General features: G+C 45.0%; 1 protein-coding gene across 3 annotated transcripts in view; it reads left to right on the top strand.

The window, feature by feature from the left end:
* The window catches only part of MATN2 (matrilin 2), a 181,010-nt gene that overhangs the window by 48,484 nt on the left and 109,354 nt on the right, over nt 1–23,172 (top strand). For all 3 annotated transcript variants that reach the window (XM_049853537.1, XM_049853536.1, XM_049853535.1), the window contains exons 3-4: nt 12,159–12,728; nt 21,629–21,751. In XM_049853537.1, the coding sequence (XP_049709494.1) occupies nt 12,159–12,728; nt 21,629–21,751 (693 nt within the window). The remainder of the gene's footprint in view (nt 1–12,158; nt 12,729–21,628; nt 21,752–23,172) is intronic.

Genomic DNA, 23,172 nt, shown 5'->3' with positions numbered 1-23,172 from the left:
GGCAGTTTGATATTGCTGGGGTATCGGTGAAGAGCAGGGAATAGTTGGCAGGTGGAGGACGCTAAGGAGTTCACTGGATCATTCTCCCAAGAATGTCAGAGACCTCGCTGTCAGTGACCCTAAGGATGGCGGATTTTCAGGAAGTTGCTCTGATGAAACAGCTCGCTGATGCTCATTTATACTGGGAACTTGTTATTGTCAGCTGCCATCGAGTCGACCCAGCTCATGGTGACCCCCGTATACAATGGATGGAAATGCTGCCTAGGCCCGTGCCATCCCCATGATCATTATGGATTAGACCACTGTGATCCATAGGGCTTTCATTGGCTGGTTTTCAGAAGTAGATCACCAAGCCTTTCTTCCTAGTCTGTCTTAGTCTGAAAGTTCTGCTGAAACCTATTCAGCATCCTAGCAACATGCAAGCCCCCACGGACAGACAGGTGTTGGCTGTGCTGAGGTGCATTGGCCAGGAATCAAACCCAGATCTCTCACATGGAAGGCAAGAATTCTACCACTTAACTACAAACGAACCTCGTACTGAGAACTTAGCACAGCCAAATCCAGCTCTTGTGACTCAGATCAATGAATCTCATCAAAATCTTCAGTCATGGGAATGCTCCGGTATAAAGAGAGGAAGACGAAGGTCAATTTTGTTAGATCGCTCTACTTTTCCAGGCCAGGAAAGGCCATCAATGGGATGATTGGGGCATTACATTTGAGAGCAGCCTAATAGGAATGATCAGGAAGTGATGGCAAATTGGTTTCATTTGGCAAGTTCCCTCCCATCCGCAGGTGGTGCGAGCTTGGGGTGCTGTGTCGAGAGGAATCGTGTGGCTGAGCTTTGATTCTGAGGCCAGGGTTGATTAGGGGCATCTGCCACAGGGGCCGTGTGGGGGGTACGGGTGACAGCGTGCAAATCTTAGATTTACCATCCTGCCTCTGGCTTTACCATGTGACCGGCTATCAATCCAGATGTCTCCTTTGCTGTGGTTGGTTTTTGAACCGTACGTACAGGGCTTGACATTTATACCAATTAGATCTCATCCTGTTAGTTTCAACTTATTATTCCAGTCTTCTGAAATCCTTTCTGGTCCTGATTCTGTTACTCAGTTTATTAGCCATTCTTCCCAGCCTTGTATGTAGTAGTGCTGAGAGAACCACAAGTGCCCCCAGAATTTGAAAAAAAACATTTGGAAAATGTTACCAAGTGGAAATGGTTTGTTATCAAGTCTAAAATATGTCCCAGAGCCCACTAAGAAGCCTAGGGTGTCTTCCTAATAGAATGTAATCCAGTTTTCAGGGATTCCCCAAGTGATCCTTCAGGATGATGAAAAGAGACGATGACTGATTCAAAAAAGAGCCATAGCCCATCAACTGCACTCTTAAAAGTCTGACCTGAGGTCGTACAGCAGCTAGCCACTGACTAATAAGGGAACTGGAGAGGGAAGAATTGATTGTGGTCGTTCCCGCGTTTGTCCTAATCAAGTGCCCTGAATGTAGGGGAGCCACAGGTTAAGTGGGGGTTTAGTTCTAAAGTTACACTGGGGCAAAAATCAAAGCTGGTCAAAATTACCTCTGAAATATCCCTTAAACCACCTGGAAGCACTGAGAGCTAGTCACCTCACCCTAGAGGCACCAACAAACAAACTTATTGCCATTGAGTAGATTTCAATTCGTGGTGACTGATGTGTTTCAGAGTAGAACTCAGCTCCATATGGTTTTCTTGGCTATAATCTTTTGGAAAGCAGATAGTCAGGCTTTTCTTCCACAGTGCCACTGGGTGGGTTCAAACCACCAGCCTTTCAGTTGGTAATCCAGCACAAACCGTCTGTACCACCTAGGGCACATGGAGGCTGAAACCACAGGAGGGGGCAGCAGGGGCCACATTTCAGGCCCCTGTGGGCACGTGCTCTCTGCGCCCAACCATGAATGGGAACATCGCGCTGGCATACACATTAGTCTTTCCTCTCAGTCTGTCTCTCTGCCTCTCTTTCTTTGGCAAGCCCATATAGTTCAATTCACGTAAATCAACTGCTCCTAGGATGCATCTACCCTATGTTCTGATGTCCTAGTTTTATATTGTTATAATGGATGATCCTTAAGATTTTTACAGTTTGAGGAGACTATTTCTTACAATCTTTCTATTTCTTTTGCTCTGAGCCTATGCCCACCTAACAGCCCTCCATTTTAAATGTGGTTTTATCCAGAAGATCACGTGCAGACTGTTGACAAGGCCAGTCTTGTCTGCGTGCCCTGCTTATTTCTCATTGAAAAGTAATAAATTAGGTTTAAAATCAGACAGTGGGTCGTAAGTGTGATTAGCTAATTTACCTGGATTCAGCTTCTTAGGAATGGATAAAATTGAGCTCTTCAGACTTCACTGCAGAACACCAGACAGTAAATCCAGGCTTGCAGTACGCTTCCATTTCATGTGCCAACTCTGATATATTGTCAGTAGGTTTATCTGGAGTGCAGGGATGCAAGGATCCTAAAGCTGAGTCCAAGCTGAGCAGAAGAGGGCCAGGATCAATTAGCAATGTCTGCCAGGGGCAAAAGAGGGCATTGCTGATCCTGCCCTAGAACCAGGGTACCTGTACCAAGAAACAGTCAGTGATTGTCTCTCTCTCATATTCTCTCTCTATCGTATTCTCTCTCTGTGTGTGTCCGTGTGTGCGTGTGTGTGTGTGTGTGTGAGTGCCCTTAGCCACAGCAATATCATTCACAAATGTTCCTTTCATGCTTTTATCCAAGAAAAAAAGCATTGATAAAAAGCATTGATAAAGGGCTCTAGGTAGAGCCTTTTAGCATCTCACTAGAGACCTCCTTCCAGATCAGCTTGATATATTTATCAACAACAACATACCCTATTAATCTTTCTAGTCTACCTGTTTCATTGTATCCTGTTATTTGCTTATGACTGCCTTTCACAACTGGGAGCCTTTTTCCTTCATTGTATTCCCAGAGCCTGACATACAGTGGGTACTAAATATTTGTTGAATGACTGTCTCTACCTCACTGTTCTACATCCGTGAATCTGTATTTGTACCTCCCTAGAGTTGGTCATTTGCCTTGCTGATATCCAGACACTCCCTAACTATAGATTTCCCCTGTTTCTCCTGATCTGTTGCATCTCAAGTAGAAAACAAGTGAAATTTGTGGGATTTCTTTTTCTTATGCCTGCTCATAATGATCGTGGTTCTCTCTCTCTGTAATCATAAAACAACTTTAATTTCCCTCCCAGGGTCCCTTTGAAACCCTTGATGAACTAGTGTTTCTCCCTGTCCTTTTATGAAATTTTAATCATGTCTCACAGCCCTTCTGGCCAGTCTTGAGTAATTACAAATATCCTCTGGTCGTTTTCGAGCTACAAGAACAGTTTTTGCTCTTGGCTCACTGCCATTTTTTCCAACTTTCCTCTTGTCATAATTTTTGGTTATTATCAAAATTTTTTCCTTTATTCAAATAAAATTAAAAAATAAAACACTAGTGATCTTGATATATTTTATTTTTTTTAACATCAAAATCCTCACTTGGCACCACCTCACAAGTACTAAGAATACATGATGGTGTTGTTTGAGTTGGAGCCCACAATAACGACGTATCCCGGTTTTTGGTTCTTTGTCTAAGTTTACATACGCTTTTGGATGACCAAGAGCTCCTTCGCTGCTGACTCAGAATATCACTCAATTTTCTACTCCAATGATCCCTTGATTGCTTTGACTTCTTTGTCTGGAATATTCTTGTCCTCTATTACATTTCAGCCATTTGCTCCTCTGGTCATAACCTTGACCCTGTGATTACCAGTGACTGTAATTCCTTCATAACCTTAATTTAGAACCACCTAGTGGTGTGGTAGAATTCTTGCCTTTCATGCCAGAGACCCAGGTTCTATTCCTGGTCCATGCACCTCATGCACACTCATGTGTCAGTGGAGGCTGTTGTGTTCCTATGAACAGGTTTCAGCAGAGCTTTCAGACTAAGACTAGGAAGAAAGGCTTGATGATCTACTTTAGAAAATCAACCAAACCCTATGGATCATAATGGTCTGATCCATAATCAATCATGGGGTTAGCATAGGACCAGGCAGCATTACCATCTGTAATGCATGAGTTGGGGGCCATTTTGATGGCAGCTAGCAACGCAGGTGTCGTAATGGTTAAGAGCTTGGCTGCTAAAGGAAACATTGGCAGTTTGAATCCACCCAGTGGCTTCTTGAGAGAAAGACCTGGTGATCTGCTCCCATAAAGGTTACAAGCCAAGAAAACCCTATGGGGTAGTTCTACTGTGTTACATGGGGTTGTTAGGAATCAAAAGAGACTCCATGGCATCTGATAGCAACAACAACAGACCTCCTATACTAGTGAGGTGATTTCTTTCTACTATTCCAATGCTAACAATTGTTTGACTTTTTCTGGACTTTTAATCCTTTGATTCTGCTTCCTTTTCACTGTCCTTCACCCCCTCATTTCTCCTTTTCCCTACTTCTCCCAGTTTTATTCCATAGGAAGTCATTACAGTCACTCTTTCCCTTGTTTTGTCATTCTCTTTGCTAACTGACAACCCTGGTTAAATCCAACACTTGCGTGCTTCTCCCTGTAACTGAATGTGGCCGGAGCAAAACACACCATCACATTGATCGGCTTCACTTAAATTTCACGATCACCAGCCTCAAAATCAAAAAACCAAACCTGTTGCTGCCATGTCATTCCAACTCACAGAGACCCTATAGGACAGAGTAGAACTGCCCCATTGGGTTTCCAAGGAGCGGCTGGTGGATTCAAACTACCGACCTTTTGGTTAGCAGCCATAGCTCTTAACCATGGCACCACCAGGGCTCCCACTGGCTTCAGGTAGGCCTTTAATGCTGCCTGGAAACCATGCTCTAATTCCTTCATCCATCCACTCTTCTGCTGTCCTAGAAACCATCACATTCTTTCATTTCTATTGTTACATTTTTCATGGCTCTCTTTTTATGTGCCCACAAGCCATCTGTTTGTGGAAACTTTGCTGGGAATTGATAGGAAGCATCACATTTTCCGAAATCCATTTTGAGGAGTCTGGCTCTGGGCAAAAAACCTGGGTGCGAATTTTCAGGCCTGACCACAGGTGGTTACAAAGGCTTTACCTGGCAGGCCTCAGGGGGAAAGCTGTCCTCCCCAGCCAGACCTGGTGCACAGCAGGTGCACTGACAGGTCTGAGGGAGTTGCGGTCAAGGATTCAGACCACTTTCACGAGTCTGCATTCCTAGCCTGGGCACCTCATGGGGGCCACTTTATCCGGGACCTTGTGTAGAGGCCTTCCTCAAGAGCCTCTGCTGAAGCCTCCTTGTCTGTGAAGACACTTTGCCCAACTCTGATTCATACTCAGTACTTTTCCACTCCTAGTCCTCCCCCTCGCTCTCCTCCCCAACCCAGCCCTGGGGTCCGTGAAACTGAGTGAGCCTTTTGTTTTGGGCTCCCTCAGCAGTAAGTCCCTACATCTATGATGACATACCTGGCTGTCACCCAGGTGCTGTACCTGGGGAAATAGGGAATAAGGGGGAGTCGGCATCTTCTCTGGGTTTCTCTGGCTTGTATCTCTGTAAGCTATAAAGGCTTGACTGTAACTTTCATTTTAGCTTGTTGTCTTAGTCAGCTGCTCCGACACCTGACAGCTCAGCTCAGCTCTCTCCAGCTCAACTCAGTGCCCTGAGAGACTTCCTTCCTCACCCCACCTTGGCATTCACCTACTGTTAGGACCGTATTTCTCCTATTCCCCAGTCCCTCAAAGATTAATGACCTCCATCTTGCCATCACACCTGTCCCATCCTTTGGTCTCCCACGGGGCCTTGCTCCTACTAAGCTGTCTGTAAGCACTTGTCAAGTGAGTGAGAATATGAGCGACTAGCAGCCTCATTTACTGGACCACTGCCATTCAGGGAGTTAAGCATCTGTTTTCATCATTTTATTAAATTGGGAAAAACGAAAAAGAAATACAAATTGGCGTTTAGCAAGCAAGAAGCACTTGGCAGTAGCCAGGCAAGTTTGTGCCATTGCTTTTAGGCCCTGATTCCAGGCAAGGAAAGAACTGACCCCAGAGAGCCAGTGCAGTCATGGTGCATTGTGGGTAACTGGGAATGGCAAGTCCAGAAAGACAAAATCTGTCATATCTATGGTGCACATAGCTTGGTGGTTAAGAACGTGGGCTACAGACCAATATGAGAGCCAGACAGATGGGTTCAAATTCCAGCTCCTCCACTTCCTAGCTATGAGACCATGAGCAAATTATCTAACCTCTCAAGACTCATTGTCCTCGTCTATAAAGACTATTCCCATTTTATTAAAAAAAAAAAAAATTTTTTTTAATAAAATGGGAATAAGTAACAGTACCTATTTCCTAAGGTTAATGTGAAAAATAACTAAGCTAACACACATACAGCACCTGCCCGCTATTAAAAAAAAGAAAAACCTGTTGCTGTTGAGTCAATTCTGACTCGTAACAATCCTATAGGACAGGGTAGAACTGTCCCATAGGGTTTCCAAGGAGTGGCTGGTGGGTTCGAACTGCCTACCTTTTGGTTAGCAGCCGAAGTCTTAACCATTGTACCACTAGGGCTGTGCCTGTTATTAAGTGCTCAGTGAATATTAGCTATAAATTGTTATCCTATTCACTTTGGGGTCTCTCATCAGCCCTATATTATTTTCCCCAGTTTCCAGAGGAAGAGACTGAGGGTCAAAGAGGTTAAGGAGCAGCTCAAGACCACATGGACAGAAAGTGGCAGAGGCTGTGCTTGCACGGAGATCATAGGACTTTACTCCTGTTTCACTAAGGATCTCAGAGCCCCCTTTCCATCGCCACATGAAATTATTTTAACCTCATCATGGAGATTGACATCCCTCCCTTCTCCAAATATGCTCGGACTTCCCCTGGCAGATGGCACCAAATATTTACTGTGTGATTACACGGCTGTAATTGGATTTAGCCAGAGCAGGAGAGGCAGATTAGCAAAAAGGCCGAAGCCTCTGAGAGGAGAAAGTAGTTCCGAGTTGCATGCTATAATCCCACGCAGGTAGGAATGTTGTTTAAGATTGTCCCAGCTCACGTTCACCTGTCTGAAAGGGTGAGAGACTTTTGTTTGCCCAATGCGTGGACTTTGGAGTCATGCTGATGGTGTGAAGTGCCACTGACAGAGTGCAGGCTGTCACATTGTGGTTAGAAGGATGATGTTTTTTAATGTGCTCACAAATCCCCTTTCAACTGCTGCTGAAAATCTTTTTCATAAGCGACCCAAAAGAAGGTCATTGTGGGTTCTTCTCCCTGGCCAAGGAGACAGGGATGCTGTTCATCAAAGTGAAGGAATGCACACAGAGAGGCGGTTTTCTGGAAGTTGTGAGCAGGACACTCTAGACCCACTAAACATCTCCCAGCAGTCCTCATGTGGAGAAGCTGCAAGGTTCTGCACAGCAAATATTTCAGTATTTGCAAAGCTCAAAAGTGTAATGCCAGCTGTAGTGATAATTTTCCAAGAGAACCAGCTGTTGGGTTGTGGAAAAAGTCACCCATTTCGTCCCAGGTCTGATTACGATGAGCCATGAGACCTGGGGGAGGTCTGCTGAGTCACCTCTTCAAGCCTCAGTTTAGTCTTCTGTAAAGTGAATAATTTGGACTCTATTTAGACCCGTCCAGTGCTAAAGTATATTGGTCTGTGATTCCACGAACTAAAAGTTCAGAAGTGGTTGTGGCTCCCTCACAAAATGGCAAAGATTTGGGTCCTAGAATCTAGCATTCTATTAGCAGGATCCAGACCTGGTCTAGACCTGTTTGACTTGGTGGTTTTCATCACCTCCTTGAACCGCCACCCCCCCGCCCTTGACTCAGCCCTTCCACCTGAATTCAATTCGATTCCACAAATATTGATTAAAGACCTGCTATGACTACAAGATGGATGAAACTAGTTTCCCACCCTCAGGGAGCTGACAGTGCAAGAGTGAGGCCAAGACTGCACAAAGCTGCTTTTCTCCAGTACCAGTCGCTGTTGAGTCAGTTCTGATTCATGGTTTCCCCATGTGTTACAGAGTAGGATTGTACCCCATAGGGTTTTCATGGCTGTGACCTTTCAGAAGCAGATCGCCAGGCCTTTCTTCTGAGGTGCCTCTGAGTGGGTGGATTCAAACCAACAGCCCTTCGATTAGCAGCCAAGTGCTTAACCGTTTCTGCCACCTAGGGAATCTTTTCTCCAAGAAATAGCCCCATTTCTGGAACTACTGATTCTCAAGTGTGGTTCCTAAGCTAGCAACATCAGCTTCTCTGGGGAACTTGTTAGAAATGCATATCTTCAGGTCTCCTCCCCAGGGCTACTGGGGGGCGGGGGGTTGGCCCACTGATCTTTGTTTTTAGAAGTTCTCCTGGGAATTCGGGTGCATGCTTAAGTGTGGGAACCACTGAACTGGCCCTTCTAGTTAAGCAGCCAGATCGTAGTTCAGAGTCCTCAAGGGACCTGCAGAGATGACTGGAAGAAAACTCGGTCACTTAGGCTGCCAGGACTTAGTGTTTTTAACTCACAGTCACAGCCTACTGGGAAGCTCCTACAACATTTCAGATCTTTGTGGCATTTTTGTAAAATGCCACGAGTTGTGGAAACCACACATTTGTTTTGACAGCAACTCATCTAGTGCTCACTTCCCCACAAAACTCCCATGTTTCTCTTATATTGCCTTTTAATCATAGGTGGACTGTGTTGCTTGGAGAGATATCCACATCATCACTAAGACCCACAGTGAAATATCCCAGTGCAAAAGGGGACCCGTCTGCTGCCAAAGATTTACAAAGGAAGAGAGTTCTTAAGAAGCCTGTCTGCTCTCTACCTCCCTCCTTTCTAAGGAAAAACCCAAACCCAAACCAAACCAGTCACGACTCATGGTGATTTCATGTGTCTCAGAGTAGAACTGTGTTACACAGGTTTTTCAATGGATGATTTTTCAGAGGTAGATCGCCAGGCCATTCTTCTGAAGCACATCAGGGTGGACTCAAACCTCCAACCTTTCGGCTAATAGCCAAGCATGTCAGCTGTTTGTGCCACCCAAGGACTTCTCCCTTCTAAAACCTTTAATTTCCTCCACCATGGCAGGATCTAAGTCTGATACTTGTTCTCCTCAGCAGGTGGAGATCCTTGGGCCATGTTCTCCCTGCAGCAAATTCAGACTTAAAGGGCAGGGAGGGTAGGCAGCTTGAGAGGTGCCAGCCTGGGTCCTGGGATTGCCTGGGGCTTGCCCTGCTTCCTTGGGCCTCTTCCTACCCAGGGCCATATGATAAACTGTAGTTCCCTTTGTGAAAATTAGAAAAAGGCACCACCTCTCAGGATTGATGCAGCCTCTAGGGCTCAGGGCATGCTAGATTTCAACCCACTGTCTCCTCCGGCAGGAGTCCCTGGGTGGTGCAAACGGTTAACGAGCTTAGCTGCTAATGGAAAGGTTGAAGGTTCAAGTCCACCCGAAGGTGCCTTAGAAGAAAAACATGGCAAGCTTCTTCTGAAAAAGTAACCATTGAAAACCCTATGGAGTGCAATTCTACTCTGACACACGTGGGATTCCCATGAGTCAGAGTCAACTGTTTAGCAACTGGTAACTGGCCTCCTGGGTCAGGTGCCTGTGTACAGCACAAACCGTGCAGCCGCACACTGAGGTCCTCTCTCCTTCCTGCCCAGGAACAGGAAGGACAGAGGTAGAAGTGAGGGCGGGCAGAGAGAGCCTACATGTATGTCCTGCTGTTCCCATGTGCTGGGCCCAGGGCTGTGCTCCTTACCCAGATTATTTCCCCAAATTCTCACAACCCACCTCAGTGAGGCAGGTATTAGTACTGCCTCCATGTTTGTTTCTAAATTATAAAATATTTTCAAACTGTACCTTCATTTTCCCATCTTTATAATGGGAATGTTGATCCTAGCTCTTTTCTCAAGCACTTGTTCTGAAAATCAAATGAGACCGTAGTGATAAAAGTGCTTGGGAAAAGAGGTTTTAAAACACCCTACAAATGTCAGTTTTATATTAATCTCATTGCTGGGTCCCCAAAGGCAGGTTTTGGGGCCTCTGTTTTGGGAAAACTCACCTTAAATTCACCCAGCCCCCAGTGTTACCTGTGAGTGGGACAAAAGGTTGCTGTCCTGCCAGAATACTGGCATTTGGGAGTGCATCATCCCCTAAAAGCGTTAGAACTGCAGGCTGCAGTAGACGAAGTGTGTGTGTGTGTGTGTGTGTGCGCGCGCGCATGTGTGTGTGTGTGTACACAGCACAGCACTCAGGGACCAGTCACAGGCCTGGCAAGCCAGCCTGGATAGGGTGACCTCATGGGCCTTTCCCACTTCTCATTTTTATGACTGGGTTCACTGTTTAACTTTTGGCTTTCTCTGTCTTTCTTGCAGCTGTGGTGATTGGGATTTAGGGCAAGTATTTGGGATCCCTTTTCTAATCCACATCAAATCCTGATTTAGCTACAAAGCCTGGGATGGGAATGGAGAGGAGGGAGTCGCCCCTGCTGGAGACAGTAGCTCAGAATATCAGAAATTCCAACAGGAATCCCAGCGTCCATCCACTGAGGCAGAAGGCCTCTCATCTCCAGTATGATCCTTTTCCCAGAATGCGTAAGGCATAAGCTTCATTTATAGACTCAGGTCTCTTACAGCCTTCTCACCTAGCTGCTTAAGGATTAAATACAGTTGTGGTCGTGAGGGAGAGACTTACATTTACCTTTTTCCTGTGTCTCTTGTTGAAATGGGTCCTGTCTCCATTTGCTCAAGTGCCTCCCTGGTTGAGATCTGAGTCCCCATCTCAACCAAATCAGTGCAGCCCCTGAACAATGGCCTGGACGATTCACCCTCCAAACCACCGCCAGACTTAGACTCCATTGACTTTTTATCATGTACCTTTCCTACAGGAGAGGTAAATGACATGGTATGGTGCTAAGGTGGTCCCCCATGACCTGTGACGTCATGAATAAATTTCTATGTCTGAATTTAAAGGCCTTTTATAACTGGCTTCTGCCTATCCATCCAACTTCACATCTGCCTGCAACTCCTAGCAATTCCCTCAAAGGTCTCGTTATTCCTCTCTTATCCACTGTATTCATTCCCTCTTGGGATTTTTCTCATATTTCCCTTTGCTTGTGTTCCTTTTCTCCAATCTAAACACCATCCATCAGTCAAGGCCAGTTCATGTCCCATTTCCTTGATCTCAGTCCGCTAATATCCCTCTTCTCTGAATATCTATTATTGGGGCCACGCAGTTTCATATTAGTTACCCTATTTTATGCAAATAACACTCGTGATATATGTTTTTTGGCCAAGCGCACAACTCCCAAACCCCCTGTACTATTTTCGCAAGTGCACTATACCACACATTATACGTGTGGGTACGTTGTTTACATGGGTCCGTTATTTGCAAAAATGTGATATTCTTTCATCGTTCCATTAGTTAAGCCTCCCCAGGTAGATTTTAAGCCCCTTGATGTTGGGCCCTGTCCTAAGCTTCTTTTATGTTCCCTACAGTATCCTGTCAACCTTATGTGCCAGGCAGTAAATAATAAAATATTTACTCCAAACAGGTGTCTGCTCACCTAAAAACTGCACTGACAACTTCCGAGAAACTAAAGTGTTCATTTATCTTGCAATAAGAAATACCATTTGTACCCAATACTCATGATCACCCGTCACACACACATAACCTGAGCAGGGAAGAAAAACCAGTGAAGACTGGAGGTTGGAAAGGTGATTACCAGCCCTAGGATTTCCAATAACAGTCAATCTACATTTGGTCCTTCTTGTTGTTAGCTGCTGTTCAGTCAGCAACTCACGGTGACCCCATGCACAATGGAACAAGATGCTGCCTAATCCCGCACCATCCCCATGATCAGCTGCAGATCAGCCATTGTGATCCATAGGGTTTTCATTGGCTGATTTTCAGAAGTAGATCACCAGGTGTTTCTTCCTAGTCCATCTTAGTCTGGAAGCTGCTGAAATTTGTTCGGCATCGTAGCAACATGGAAGCTACCACAGTACACAAACCAACAGACAAGCAGTGGCTGTGTATCAGGTGCATTATCTGGGAATTGAACCCGGGTCTTCTGTATGAGAGGTTAAAATTGTCCTCAACGCTCTTCTAATGTCTTTAACTCTCTTCTTTCCCTAGAGAGCTCCTGTGAGAACAAGCGAGCAGACCTGGTCTTCATCATTGACAGCTCCCGCAGTGTCAACACCTACGACTATGCAAAAGTCAAGGAGTTTATCGTGGATATTTTGCAATTCTTGGACATTGGGCCTGACCTCACCCGAGTGGGCCTGCTCCAATATGGCAGCACGGTCAAGAATGAGTTCTCCCTCAAGACTTTCAAGAGGAAGTCTGAGGTGGAACGCGCTGTCAAAAGAATGAGACATCTGTCCACGGGCACCATGACAGGGCTGGCCATCCAGTATGCCCTGAATATTGCATTCTCAGAGGCAGAGGGGGCCCGGCCGCTGAGGGAGAATGTACCTCGGGTCATAATGATTGTGACAGATGGGAGGCCACAGGACTCAGTGGCTGAGGTGGCTGCGAAAGCACGGGACACGGGCATCTTGATCTTTGCCATTGGCGTGGGCCAGGTGGACTTCAACACTCTGAAGGCCATCGGGAGCGAGCCCCACAAAGACCATGTCTTCCTGGTGGCCAACTTTAGCCAGATTGAGTCCCTGACCTCAGTGTTCCAGACCAAGTTGTGCAGTAAGTCCGGGTGGCTGTTCTAGGGGAATCTTTAGGTTTCATTCATTCCTCTCAGGTATCTGGGCTCCTACGTCTCAGGCACTGTACTGGCAAAGATAAGACAGATGCAGAGTTCTCCTGGGGCTTACACCCTGGCCAAGGAGACGGATATTAAACATATAATTGCACAAATAAATAAGTGACTGCTGTTGTGATCAGGGTAATGGGAGAAGCATGCAGGGCATGATGGAGACTGCGACCCAAGCACCTAATCTAGGCAGGGTTGTTCAGGGAAATTTCCCTGAGAAAGGGACACTTAAAGCCAAGCAACAGGATGAGTTAGAGATGAAGTTTTTCTCCAGCACATTGAGCTGCCCTGGCATTCCGTAAGTTGGAATTCCATGTGTTGGGGGGCGTGCATATGGGAGGGCAAAAATAATATAATTTCTGCTCGGTTGTTGTGGGATACCAAGAAGCAGAGGCATTTTTGCTCCATGATGGTGCTGGTAGTGGATGTTTTCTTAACTAACCAAGTGGCCGAATGACTGGGGAGGACCAATATGTGGTCCTGGGGCCTTTTCACCTGTTAACCTGTTAAGTTGCAGGTGCCACGCCATCATACTCCTTCTGCAAGAAGATGCCTCCCCAAGTCCTAGAGCTGCATTCTTCTCTTTCAAGGAGTTTCTTCCGTCTCCTGTTTTCTAACCCTGTACTCCGCAAGGCCTCTCCCTTTCTTTCCAGACTCCTCTGAGTTATCTCCAACCCCAGCTCCTGTCTCAGCTTTTCTCAGCAGATCAACTTGCTTTCACCTCACCTTCCTATCTCCACAACTGCTTTCTTGCCCCTTCTTCTACTACAAGAAAATATTTTCAAACTCTCAGTGCCTCCATTTTCCCATCTAGCTAATGGGTATGATAATCCTAGCAGGAGTACAGGGTGCCAACTCAGGCTTTGCTTTGTTGTTGTAAACCCCTAACCCCCAGTGGGTTGCACAGTGGAACAAAATGCCACCCAGTCCTGTGCCATTCTCATGATCTGTTGGGGACTGGATTCTTGTCATCCATAAGGTTTTCATTGGCTGGTTTTCAGAAGTAGCTCACCAGGCCTTTTAGTTCATCTTAGTCTGGAAGCTCTGCTGAAATCTGTTCAGCATCATAGCAACGCTCAAGCCTCCACTGACGGATGGTGGCTACACATAAGGTGCACTGGCTGGGAGTTGAACCCATGTCTCCAATATGGAAGGCGAGAATTCTACCACTGAACCACCAAGGCCTTGGGCTCTACTCTCTTCTCTGGAAACTAGAAACATGCACCTTGATCTTGTAAATAGTGTCCAATCCTGCCTTACCCAGCCCCTGGAGGTCCCTGTGCCCTGTAGCTGCCATACTTTGATGGGGAAAACCAAAGGAAATATATCCATTTTAAAATGACTCTTTTTTCCTGCAATAGATAATGAGCTTATGAACATGACTCCTCACCAGCTCCTCAGGAGCAGGAACCTGCCCCTCTGACAGCTCTGAAGACCCATTCTCAGAATGCCACCAACTCTAGACTCCCAGCCATAAGCCTCAGGGAGGAAGAACAGTGTGCTTTTGATGTGTCTTAGAAAAATTCCCTTCTGAGAACGGAGGGCAACCTCAGAAAGCAGACAGGCCATTCTTTCTTAACTCCAAAAGCAAAAGATTTACTTAAAAAATCAATGCCACGAAGGAAAAATAACCTTTTCTCTGCAATGTTACTTGGAAAATGTTCAGAAGTGCCATTTTCTCCGGAGCTGTGGAGGGGCTGGTATTGTGGTGTGCTGTGGCTAAGTTGACGGAAAACTTCAATCAGTAGGACGCACTGAAAATATTCTTAAGGTTTATGACTTTAAACTGCTTCTGCAGATTTATGGTTCCCCTTTCTTGGAATATTAAAAAAGAGATGGGTTCAGTAACGGTTTTGACCATTTATTTGTTTGTATGGGAAAACGTTAATGGAGGAGGCATTTTACAAGCATTCTGGGATTGTCAAACACAAAGATAATATGATAAGGCTACAGAGTCCTTGGGTGGTGCAAGCGGTTACTGCCAATAGCTGCTAACAGAAAGGTTGGCGGTTCAAGTCCTGGCGCTCTAGCTCTGAAAAATCAGTCACTGAAAATCTTATGGAGCACAATTCTACTCTGACACACATGGAGCCGCCATCTTTGGGAACCGACTAGATGGCACTTGCTGGTGATGGTGTTGAGCTACAGAGCAGGACTAGCCCACCCATGTTGTTCAGTGAGGACTTGTCCATGGAAGAACCTTCTCAATGTGCTTTATGCCAAAGCAGCGAAATTAAAAGACAATTTAGATTTTTTTCCTCCAGGATTTTCATTGTAATTTGGAAGCCCTAAGAAAACACGGGTATTACCCCATTTGCCTGCGTAGCCTGAGAAATGAATCCCCTGTGGATCCCCCAACTTGTCCTGCAGAAGACAGAGCTGCCTCTCTCCCGGCATTGCCGGCCTCTGCTGAGTAGACTCGTCAACAGTCATGAAAGGTTGAGGAGGCCCCAGGGCCTTTTTATCAGCTGCGTAGTAAAGACTGCAATAACTACATTTATAAAGCGCTTTCTCCTACACTATCACATGATCCTCACTGAGATCTGGTGAGGCAGATAGCACAATTTTATCACTTGCTTTTTATGGATTAGTCAACTTATCAGGTGAACTACTCCAGAACAGCCAGGAGATGTTGGCATTCCGATTCTGAATCTGTCGCTCATTTCACTCCTTCCCACGTTGGGAGTTATACATTTCTCCTTTAAGGCAGACCGTTTTCTGATGAGGACCTCTTAGGTGAGTCTGCTTACAGTTGGCAGGTACTCACCTGAAATAGGTAAAAATCTGAAGGAAGCTTTTTTAGAGTGAGGAGAAGCAGACTCAACTATACTCCCTTCCCCTGCCAACTGTACAACGCTGAGCAAATCCTTCGTGCCCCCTGAGCTTCAACTGCCTCATGTGTCAAATAGGGATTCTGCGTGCACAGAGGAAAGTATTATAATGACATGTGCAAAGACCTGGAGTTAGAAAACCAAAAGGGAAAAACACACTTGGCATTTCTCAAGCTGAACTGAAGAAAAAATTCAAGCCTCGAGTTGCAACATTGAAGGATCCTCTGGGGAAAATATTAAACGATGCAGGATGCACAAAAAGAAGATGGAAGGAATATACAGAGTCACTATACCAAAAAGAATTGGTCGAAGTTCAACCATTTCAGGAGGTAGCATAGGATCACGATCTGATGGTACTAAAGGAAGAGGTCCAAGCTGCACTGAAGGCATTGGTGAAAAACAAGGCTCCAGGAATTGATGGAATACCAGTTGAGATGTGTCAACAAACACATGCAGTGCTGGAAGAAATTTGGAAGACAGCTACCTGGCCAACCAACTGGAAGGGATCCATATTTATGCCTATTCCAAAGAAAGGTGGTCCAACAGAATGTGGAAATTACAGAACAATATCATTAATATCACACACAAGTAAAATTTGGCTGAAGGTCATTCAAAAGCAGCTGTAGCAGTACATTGACAGAGAACTGCCAGAAATTCCAGCCCAGTTCAGAAGAGGACGTGGAACCAGGGATATCATCACTGATGTCAGATGGATCCTGGCTGAAAGCAGAGAATACCCGAAGGATATTTACCTGTGTTTTATTGACTATGTTAAGGCATTTGACTGTGTGGATCGTAACAAATTATGGATAACATTGCAAAGAATGGGAATTCCAGAACACTTACTTGTGCTCATGAGGAACCTATACCTAGATCTGGAGGCAGTCGTTTGAACAGAACAAGGGGATACTGAGTGGTTTAAAGTCAGGAAAGATGTGCATCAGGGTTGTATCCTTTCACTATACTTATTAAATCTGTATGCTGAGCAAATAATCCCGAAAAGCTGGGCTATGTAAAGAAGAATGGGGCATCAGGATTGGAGGAAGACTCACTAATGACCTGCTGTGAAAGCAAAGAGGACTTGAAGCACTTACTGATCAAATTCAGAAACCACAGCCTTCAATATGGATTATACCTCAACCTAAAGAAAACAAAAATCCTCACAACTTGACCAATAAGCAACATCGTGATATACAGAGGAAAGACTGAATTTGTCAAGGATCTCATTTTACTTGGATCCACAATCAACGTCCATGGTAATAGCAGTCAAGAAATCAAACGATGCATTGCATTGGGCAAATCTGCTGCAAAAGACTCCTTTAAAGTGTTAAAAAGCAAAGATGTCACTTTAAGGACTAAAGTGTGCCTGACCCAAGCCATGGTGTTTTCAATTGCGTCATACACATGTGAAAGCTGGATAATAAATAAGGAAGACTCAAGAAGAATTCATGCCTTTGAGTTACGGTGTTGGTGAAGAATATTGAATATACCATGGACTGCCAAAAGAACGAACAAATCTGTCTTGGAAGAAGTACAGCCAGAATGCTACTTAGAAGCAAGGATGGTGAGACTACGTCTCACATACTTTGGACCTGTTATCAGGAGGGACCAGTCCCTGGAGAATGACATCATTCTTGGTAAAGTAGAGGTTCAGTGGGAAAAAAGGGAGATCCCCAACCAGATGGATTGACACAGTGGCTGCAACAATGGGCTCAAGCACAGTAATGATTATGAGGATGGCGCAGGACAGGGAAGTATTTCATTCTGTTGTACATAGTGTCACTATGAGTCGGAATTGACTTGACAGCACCTAACAATAACAACATGCACAGAGTAGGCATGTGAACAGGCATTATAAACTGTAGAGCCTAATTCAATGTGCACCGTGTTGTGTATCAGTCAGTTACACTGAGGACCAGCACTTTTGATTTGCATTCAAATTATATGGTCACTGTGAGTCGGAATCAACTAGACGGCAATGGGTTTTTGTTTTTTATTTTTAATCAGACAGTAGTGATGAGTGTATTCTAAGCTGCAGCTGACATCTCTGAGTTTTCAGAAGTCTCATTTGTTCGTTGAACACTTATTGAGCTACATTCTGCACTTGTAGGGTTTTGGGCAGAGGAATGTCATGAGCTGACTCACAGTTTAAAAGGAGCTCTGTGGCTGCTGGGTGGATGATAGACAGCAGGGGGGCAAGGGTAGAAGAAGGAAACCAGTCAGGTGTTACAGTAATCTAGGCAAGGAACGATGTTGTTTTTGAAAAATTTTTTCTTAAAAAACAACAAAACCACTAGTCTAGATTCATTCAGTTGGTTTCATGACCTGCTAAGGCAACATAACCTACGGTTTGAAAAACTGATGACAGGCTAGGCGGGGAAGTGGGAGACCACCATGTGCCTAGGGAGGAGGGGATTCTGGGAGAAGGGTTGATGTTGGCACCTGTACCACAGGTGGAACTAAAAATGCTGCTGAATATGGGATTGGAGGCAGGCAGGAGGCAGTCCCAGTACTACCAAGGCCAGAACCTTGATATTACATTAGGACAATATTAGGCTGTAGAGTGGTTAAGAGCTTAGCTGCTAACTAAAAGGTGGAGGTTCAAATCCACCAGCTGCTCCTTGGAAACCCTTTGGGGCAGTTCTACTTTGTTTTATAGGGTCACTATGAATAGGAAAAAAAAAAATTTTTTTTTTTTTTTTTTTTAATGAACAGGAATCAACTCTATGACAACGGGTTTGGTTTTCTTCGTTTTGCAGCCAGACTGCTCTGGGTGAGTCCTAGCTTGGCTTTGCCTGGCTGGGTGGCTGTGATCCTGGCCCAGCGGTGGCTTTATACCCTTGGGCAATGACTTCCCACCCTGGGCTGGGGCTCCGACAGCCACAGCAAGGAGAAACTACTGAGGTCACATCCTTGAACCACCAGCAAAACTTGGGAGCCAGGTGTCTGTGAATCAAGGCCCTGTCTACAAAATAACCAGTTGAGATGTTTCAACAAACACATGCAGCGCTAGAAGAAATTTGGAAGACAGCTACCTGGCCAACCACATCCTGGGATCTGGCCACCCAGTGAGAGAGAACGCTGCATTTAGGGGCTGAAAAAATGTGTCCTTTCTGAGCTATCAGGTGATTCAGTGTAAGCTGGCAGGGCTGCTTCTAATTAACTTCTCGTACCTGGTTTGTGCCAGCTGCTCCATGGGAGAAAGATGTGGCAGTCTGCTCCCTGAAAGACTACAGCCTGGGAAACCCCTATGGGGCAGTTCTACCCTGTCCTATAAGGTTGTTAGGAGTCGGAATCGACTGGACAGCAATGGGCCTGCTTTATCAGCCTAGCTTGGTGTTCTAGTGCCTGGGGCCAGACTGTTTCTCTCCTAATAATCCCAGGCCACTTTAGGCCCTAATAGTGTTCCTGTAGGAGGCCTGGTAGTGCAGTGCTTAAGCACTCGGCTGCTAACTGAAAGGTCAGCAGTTCAAACCCACCAGCTGCTCCTTAGGAGAAAGATGTGGCAGCCTGCTTCCTTAAAGATTTACAGCCTGTATAGGGTTGCTATGAGTCAGAATCGACTTGATGGCAATGGTTGGGTTAATAGTGTTCCTAAGACACACACTTCATCACTTACTGCACCCTGTTGTTAAGTGGGGAGGCCAGAGTGACTCCCATAGACGTTGATTTCATGTACCCAGTAATTGTTCCTCTTAAGAACCCCGCAACCAACGACATGAGTCACTCCTTTAGTCATTCAAGAATTCATTAAAAAAAACATTATGTCCCTATTTCCTAAACAAAACATCCATCTCTCTCCATGACTTAGCCTGCTGAGTTCTTATTCCTCCCCTAACACAAAGCCTTGACCCAGTTTACACCCAGGAGAGCTTCTGGAAAATGAGACTCAAGGGGGATGTTTCAGGACAGCAATGGAGGAGGCAAGACTGTCAATCACATGGTATGTGTGAGTGGAGGCCCAGTGAGCCCACAGGAGAGCAAGGCCTTAGGGCCCAGAGGCTTTCAGACTGTCAATCACATGGTATGTGTGAGTGGAGGCCCAGTGAGCCCACAGGGGAGCAAGGCCTTAGGGCCCAGAGGCTTTCAGAATCACTGATCATTCTTGCATAGAATTTTACAGATAGAACTGTATGCTATTTTAGTAAAAATATTCGGGATTTTTTGGGTTGAAAGTAACAAAAATTCAAACTTGGAGTAGCTTTTAAAAAAAAAACATTACCGTAGAGTCGATTCCGATTCATATCAACCGTATAGGACAGAGTAAACTGCCCCCACAGGGTTTCCAAGGTTGTAAATCTTTACAATAAGCAGATTGCCACACCTTTCACTCGCAGAGCAGCTATGGGGTCAAATTGCCAACCTTTCTGTTAGCAGCTGAGCACTTAAGGACTGCATCACCAGGGCTCCTTAGCTTTGGAAAAAAAAAAAAAAAAAAACCCATTGCCATTGAGTAGATTCCGACTCAACAGCTCTATAGGACAGAGTAGAACTGACCCATAGGATTTCCAATGGTGTAATCTTTGCAGAAGCAGACTGCCACTGCCATAACTTTCTCTCGTGGAGCAGCTGGTGGGTTTGAACCGCAGACCTTTTGGTTAGCAGCTGAGTGCTTAACTGCCGTGCCACCAGAGCTCCTTAAACTCAGAATACTACCTTCTAGATTGTATTGTTATGAAATAAAGTGTTACTCCCATAGTTCATGTATTGTGCACCATGTGTCTTACTTAGAAGCAAAGAGACGTATACTTAAGACCTGCCATTCATCTCCCCAGGAGATGAGTTTTCCTAAGCACTGGATTAATGGGATTGCTCTGAGTTTTTGAGAGCCCCTTTTACTTTGGCTTCATAAAAATATGTTTCTACATATAGACATCTTTTGTGTTTATGAGAACACTTGCATAACTTGTACTCCGTTTATACTGCTGTTAATTTTAAATATGTTCAAGATGCTCTATATTGAGTAATGTCATAAATTAAGATGCAAAAAAAAAAAAACAAGAATTTTTATGAGCTCCAGGCAGATTTATGCTAGAATTGATGTATCTGAAAGTGGAAGTACTTCAGAAAATAAAATGTAGGAATATTTTAAGATTGAGAGAGAAAGATCATGGAAACATGAAATATGTGAGTGCATTTTTTCACTCCAAAAATATTTGTTTACTTCCGCACATTAAAAATTACATTGCTCTTAGGATTTCTGTTCCTGAGGTACTGTTGATTGCTTAATACATCCTTGTTTAACTAAAGCTTTTGCTCCAACCCCATTACTGCTAATGAAGATCCCTACTTCAGTCAAGTCTCACTCTGATGTCAGCAGACTTTCTGATGCCCCTGCCCCACCAAATGGTTATTACTAGGTTGAACCATGTGAAATTTCTGTTTTTGCAGGTCAAAAATAGTTGGGTGTTTGGCAGGTTCATATGGTTCAGCGTAACACCATTTCTCTTTGAACCCACATAGCCCTTTATCTCTACCTCGCTGGTAGCATTTACATGGACCCGTCTTGTCCGTCTGTAGACCATAAAACCCCTGAAGGGTAGAGACTATTGCTTGTGTCTTTTTGGACCCTCTCCTTCACAGAATTGTTGTGGTTGTTAGTTGTCATCAAGTGAATCCTGACTCATGGTGACCCCATGTGCTCCATAGGCTTTTCTTGGCTGTAACGGAAGCATTGGGTGGGTTTGAATTGCTAACCTTTAAGTGACCAACTCACTGCCGTCAAGTCAATTCCAGGTCATAATGACCCCATAGGTTTTCCAAGGCTGTAAATCTGTATGGAAGCAGATTGCCACACCTTTTTTCTCCCACAGAGCTGCTGGTGGTTTCTAACTTAACTGACCTTTCGGTTAGCAGTTGATCACTTTATGCATTGCGCCACTAGGTTTTCACCACCTAAGGACCTTCCTCCACAGAGTAGGCTCTGACTGAATGTTTGCTGGATGGACTGAATTTAGAGATAAAGTCACTGTTCGCTTAACTTCCTCTGTCTTCCCTTTCAGCGGTCCACATGTGCAGCGTCTTGGAGCATAATTGTGCCCACTTCTGCGTCAACACCCCTGGCTCATACGTCTGCAGGTGTAAAGAAGGATACATTCTCAACTCGGATCAGACGACTTGCAGAAGTAAGACTGCTTGCTGGTGTGTCTGTACTGCTCTCCTTTTCTCTCCTGCTGTCTCTTCTTTTATTTCTTGTTACGTGCCATCAAGTCAGTTCCAACTCATAGCAACCCTGTGTACAACAGAGTGAAATGTTGCCTGATCCTGCACCATCCTCACAATCATTGCTATGTTTGAGCCCCTTGTTGCAGCCACTGTGTCAATCCGTCCCTTTGAGGGTCTTCATTTTTTTCACTGACCCTCTACTTTACCAAGCATGATATCCTTCTCCAGGGCCCAGTCCCTCCTTTTATCCAGGCCCATTTCATTTGTCTACGCCCCCTCACCCAGCCCAGTTACAATCTTCCTGAGGACAGAGACGATGATTTGTGACTTGTGTATTTTGTGTTTACTCCTACCCCACCCACACTCTGCCATCACAGCCCCTAGGCCAGAGCTGGGTGCATAGTCGTAGGCCATCAGGAAGAGTTTGAAAGTTCATTGGACAGACCTTCTCAGAAATAGCCTGCTTGAATGTGTGGGCTGGTATCCTTTGCATTCAAGCTTGTTCTTTAAGGGGGTCTATTTTTTTTTTTTTTTACTATAGAGTCTTTACATCCACTGCCTTTATTAACTGCTGTTATTGTCATTTTTGACTCATAGCGACCCCTAGTGACAGAGTAGAACTGCCCCATAGGGTTTTCTTGGTAATCTTTACAGGAGCAGATTGCCAGGTCTTTCTCCCACAGAGCCACTGGGTGGATTTGAACCACCAGCCTTTTGGTTAGCAGCCAAGAATATAACTATTTTTGCCTCCAGGGCTCCTTGTATTAACTGTACTCTGTAGAATTGTTTCCGTGTTTTATTCTCTCCTCTGAAGCATAGATTTAGGATGAGTTATTAACATCGCCTTGGAATGATTATTCGAGTTCTGTTTTAGAGGTGTGCAGGGATTTAGTTGCTTAGGCGAGAGAGGCTTTATAGATCTCTTAAATAAAAAAAGGGAGCCCTGGTGGCGCAGTGGTAAAGGGTCTGGCTGCTAACCAAAAGTTTGGCAGTTTGAATCTACCAGCTGCTCCTGGGAAACCCTATGGGGCAATTCTACTCTGTCCTATAGGGTCGATATAAGTTGGAATCAACGGCAATGAGTTTGGTATTTGGTTTTAAGCAGATATAAAGTGTAAATAGAATTCACATTCTCTTTTTTCGGTCAAGTCCCAAAGACTAGACAGTATACTGATATTTGAGCCAGCACTAGGTAATCTACCTCTTAGAAGACAGAGTTACCCATATGCTGAATATTACACCCTATGCTTTTTTTAAAGTTGGGTAAAGCCACTGTGTTAGCCCACAGCCAGCCAGCCTACGAAAAAGCAAGACCTGAGAAGACTGGCCCACACGGAGGCAAATAAAACTCAGCTAATCTGATGCGTAGTTCATGCAATGC

Source organism: Elephas maximus, chromosome 15 (assembly GCF_024166365.1).
Source record: "Elephas maximus indicus isolate mEleMax1 chromosome 15, mEleMax1 primary haplotype, whole genome shotgun sequence".
In the NCBI taxonomy this organism is placed as follows: domain Eukaryota; kingdom Metazoa; phylum Chordata; class Mammalia; order Proboscidea; family Elephantidae; genus Elephas; species Elephas maximus.
Note: the sequence above shows the minus strand (reverse complement) of the source record. Positions and strands in the feature narration are given on the sequence as shown.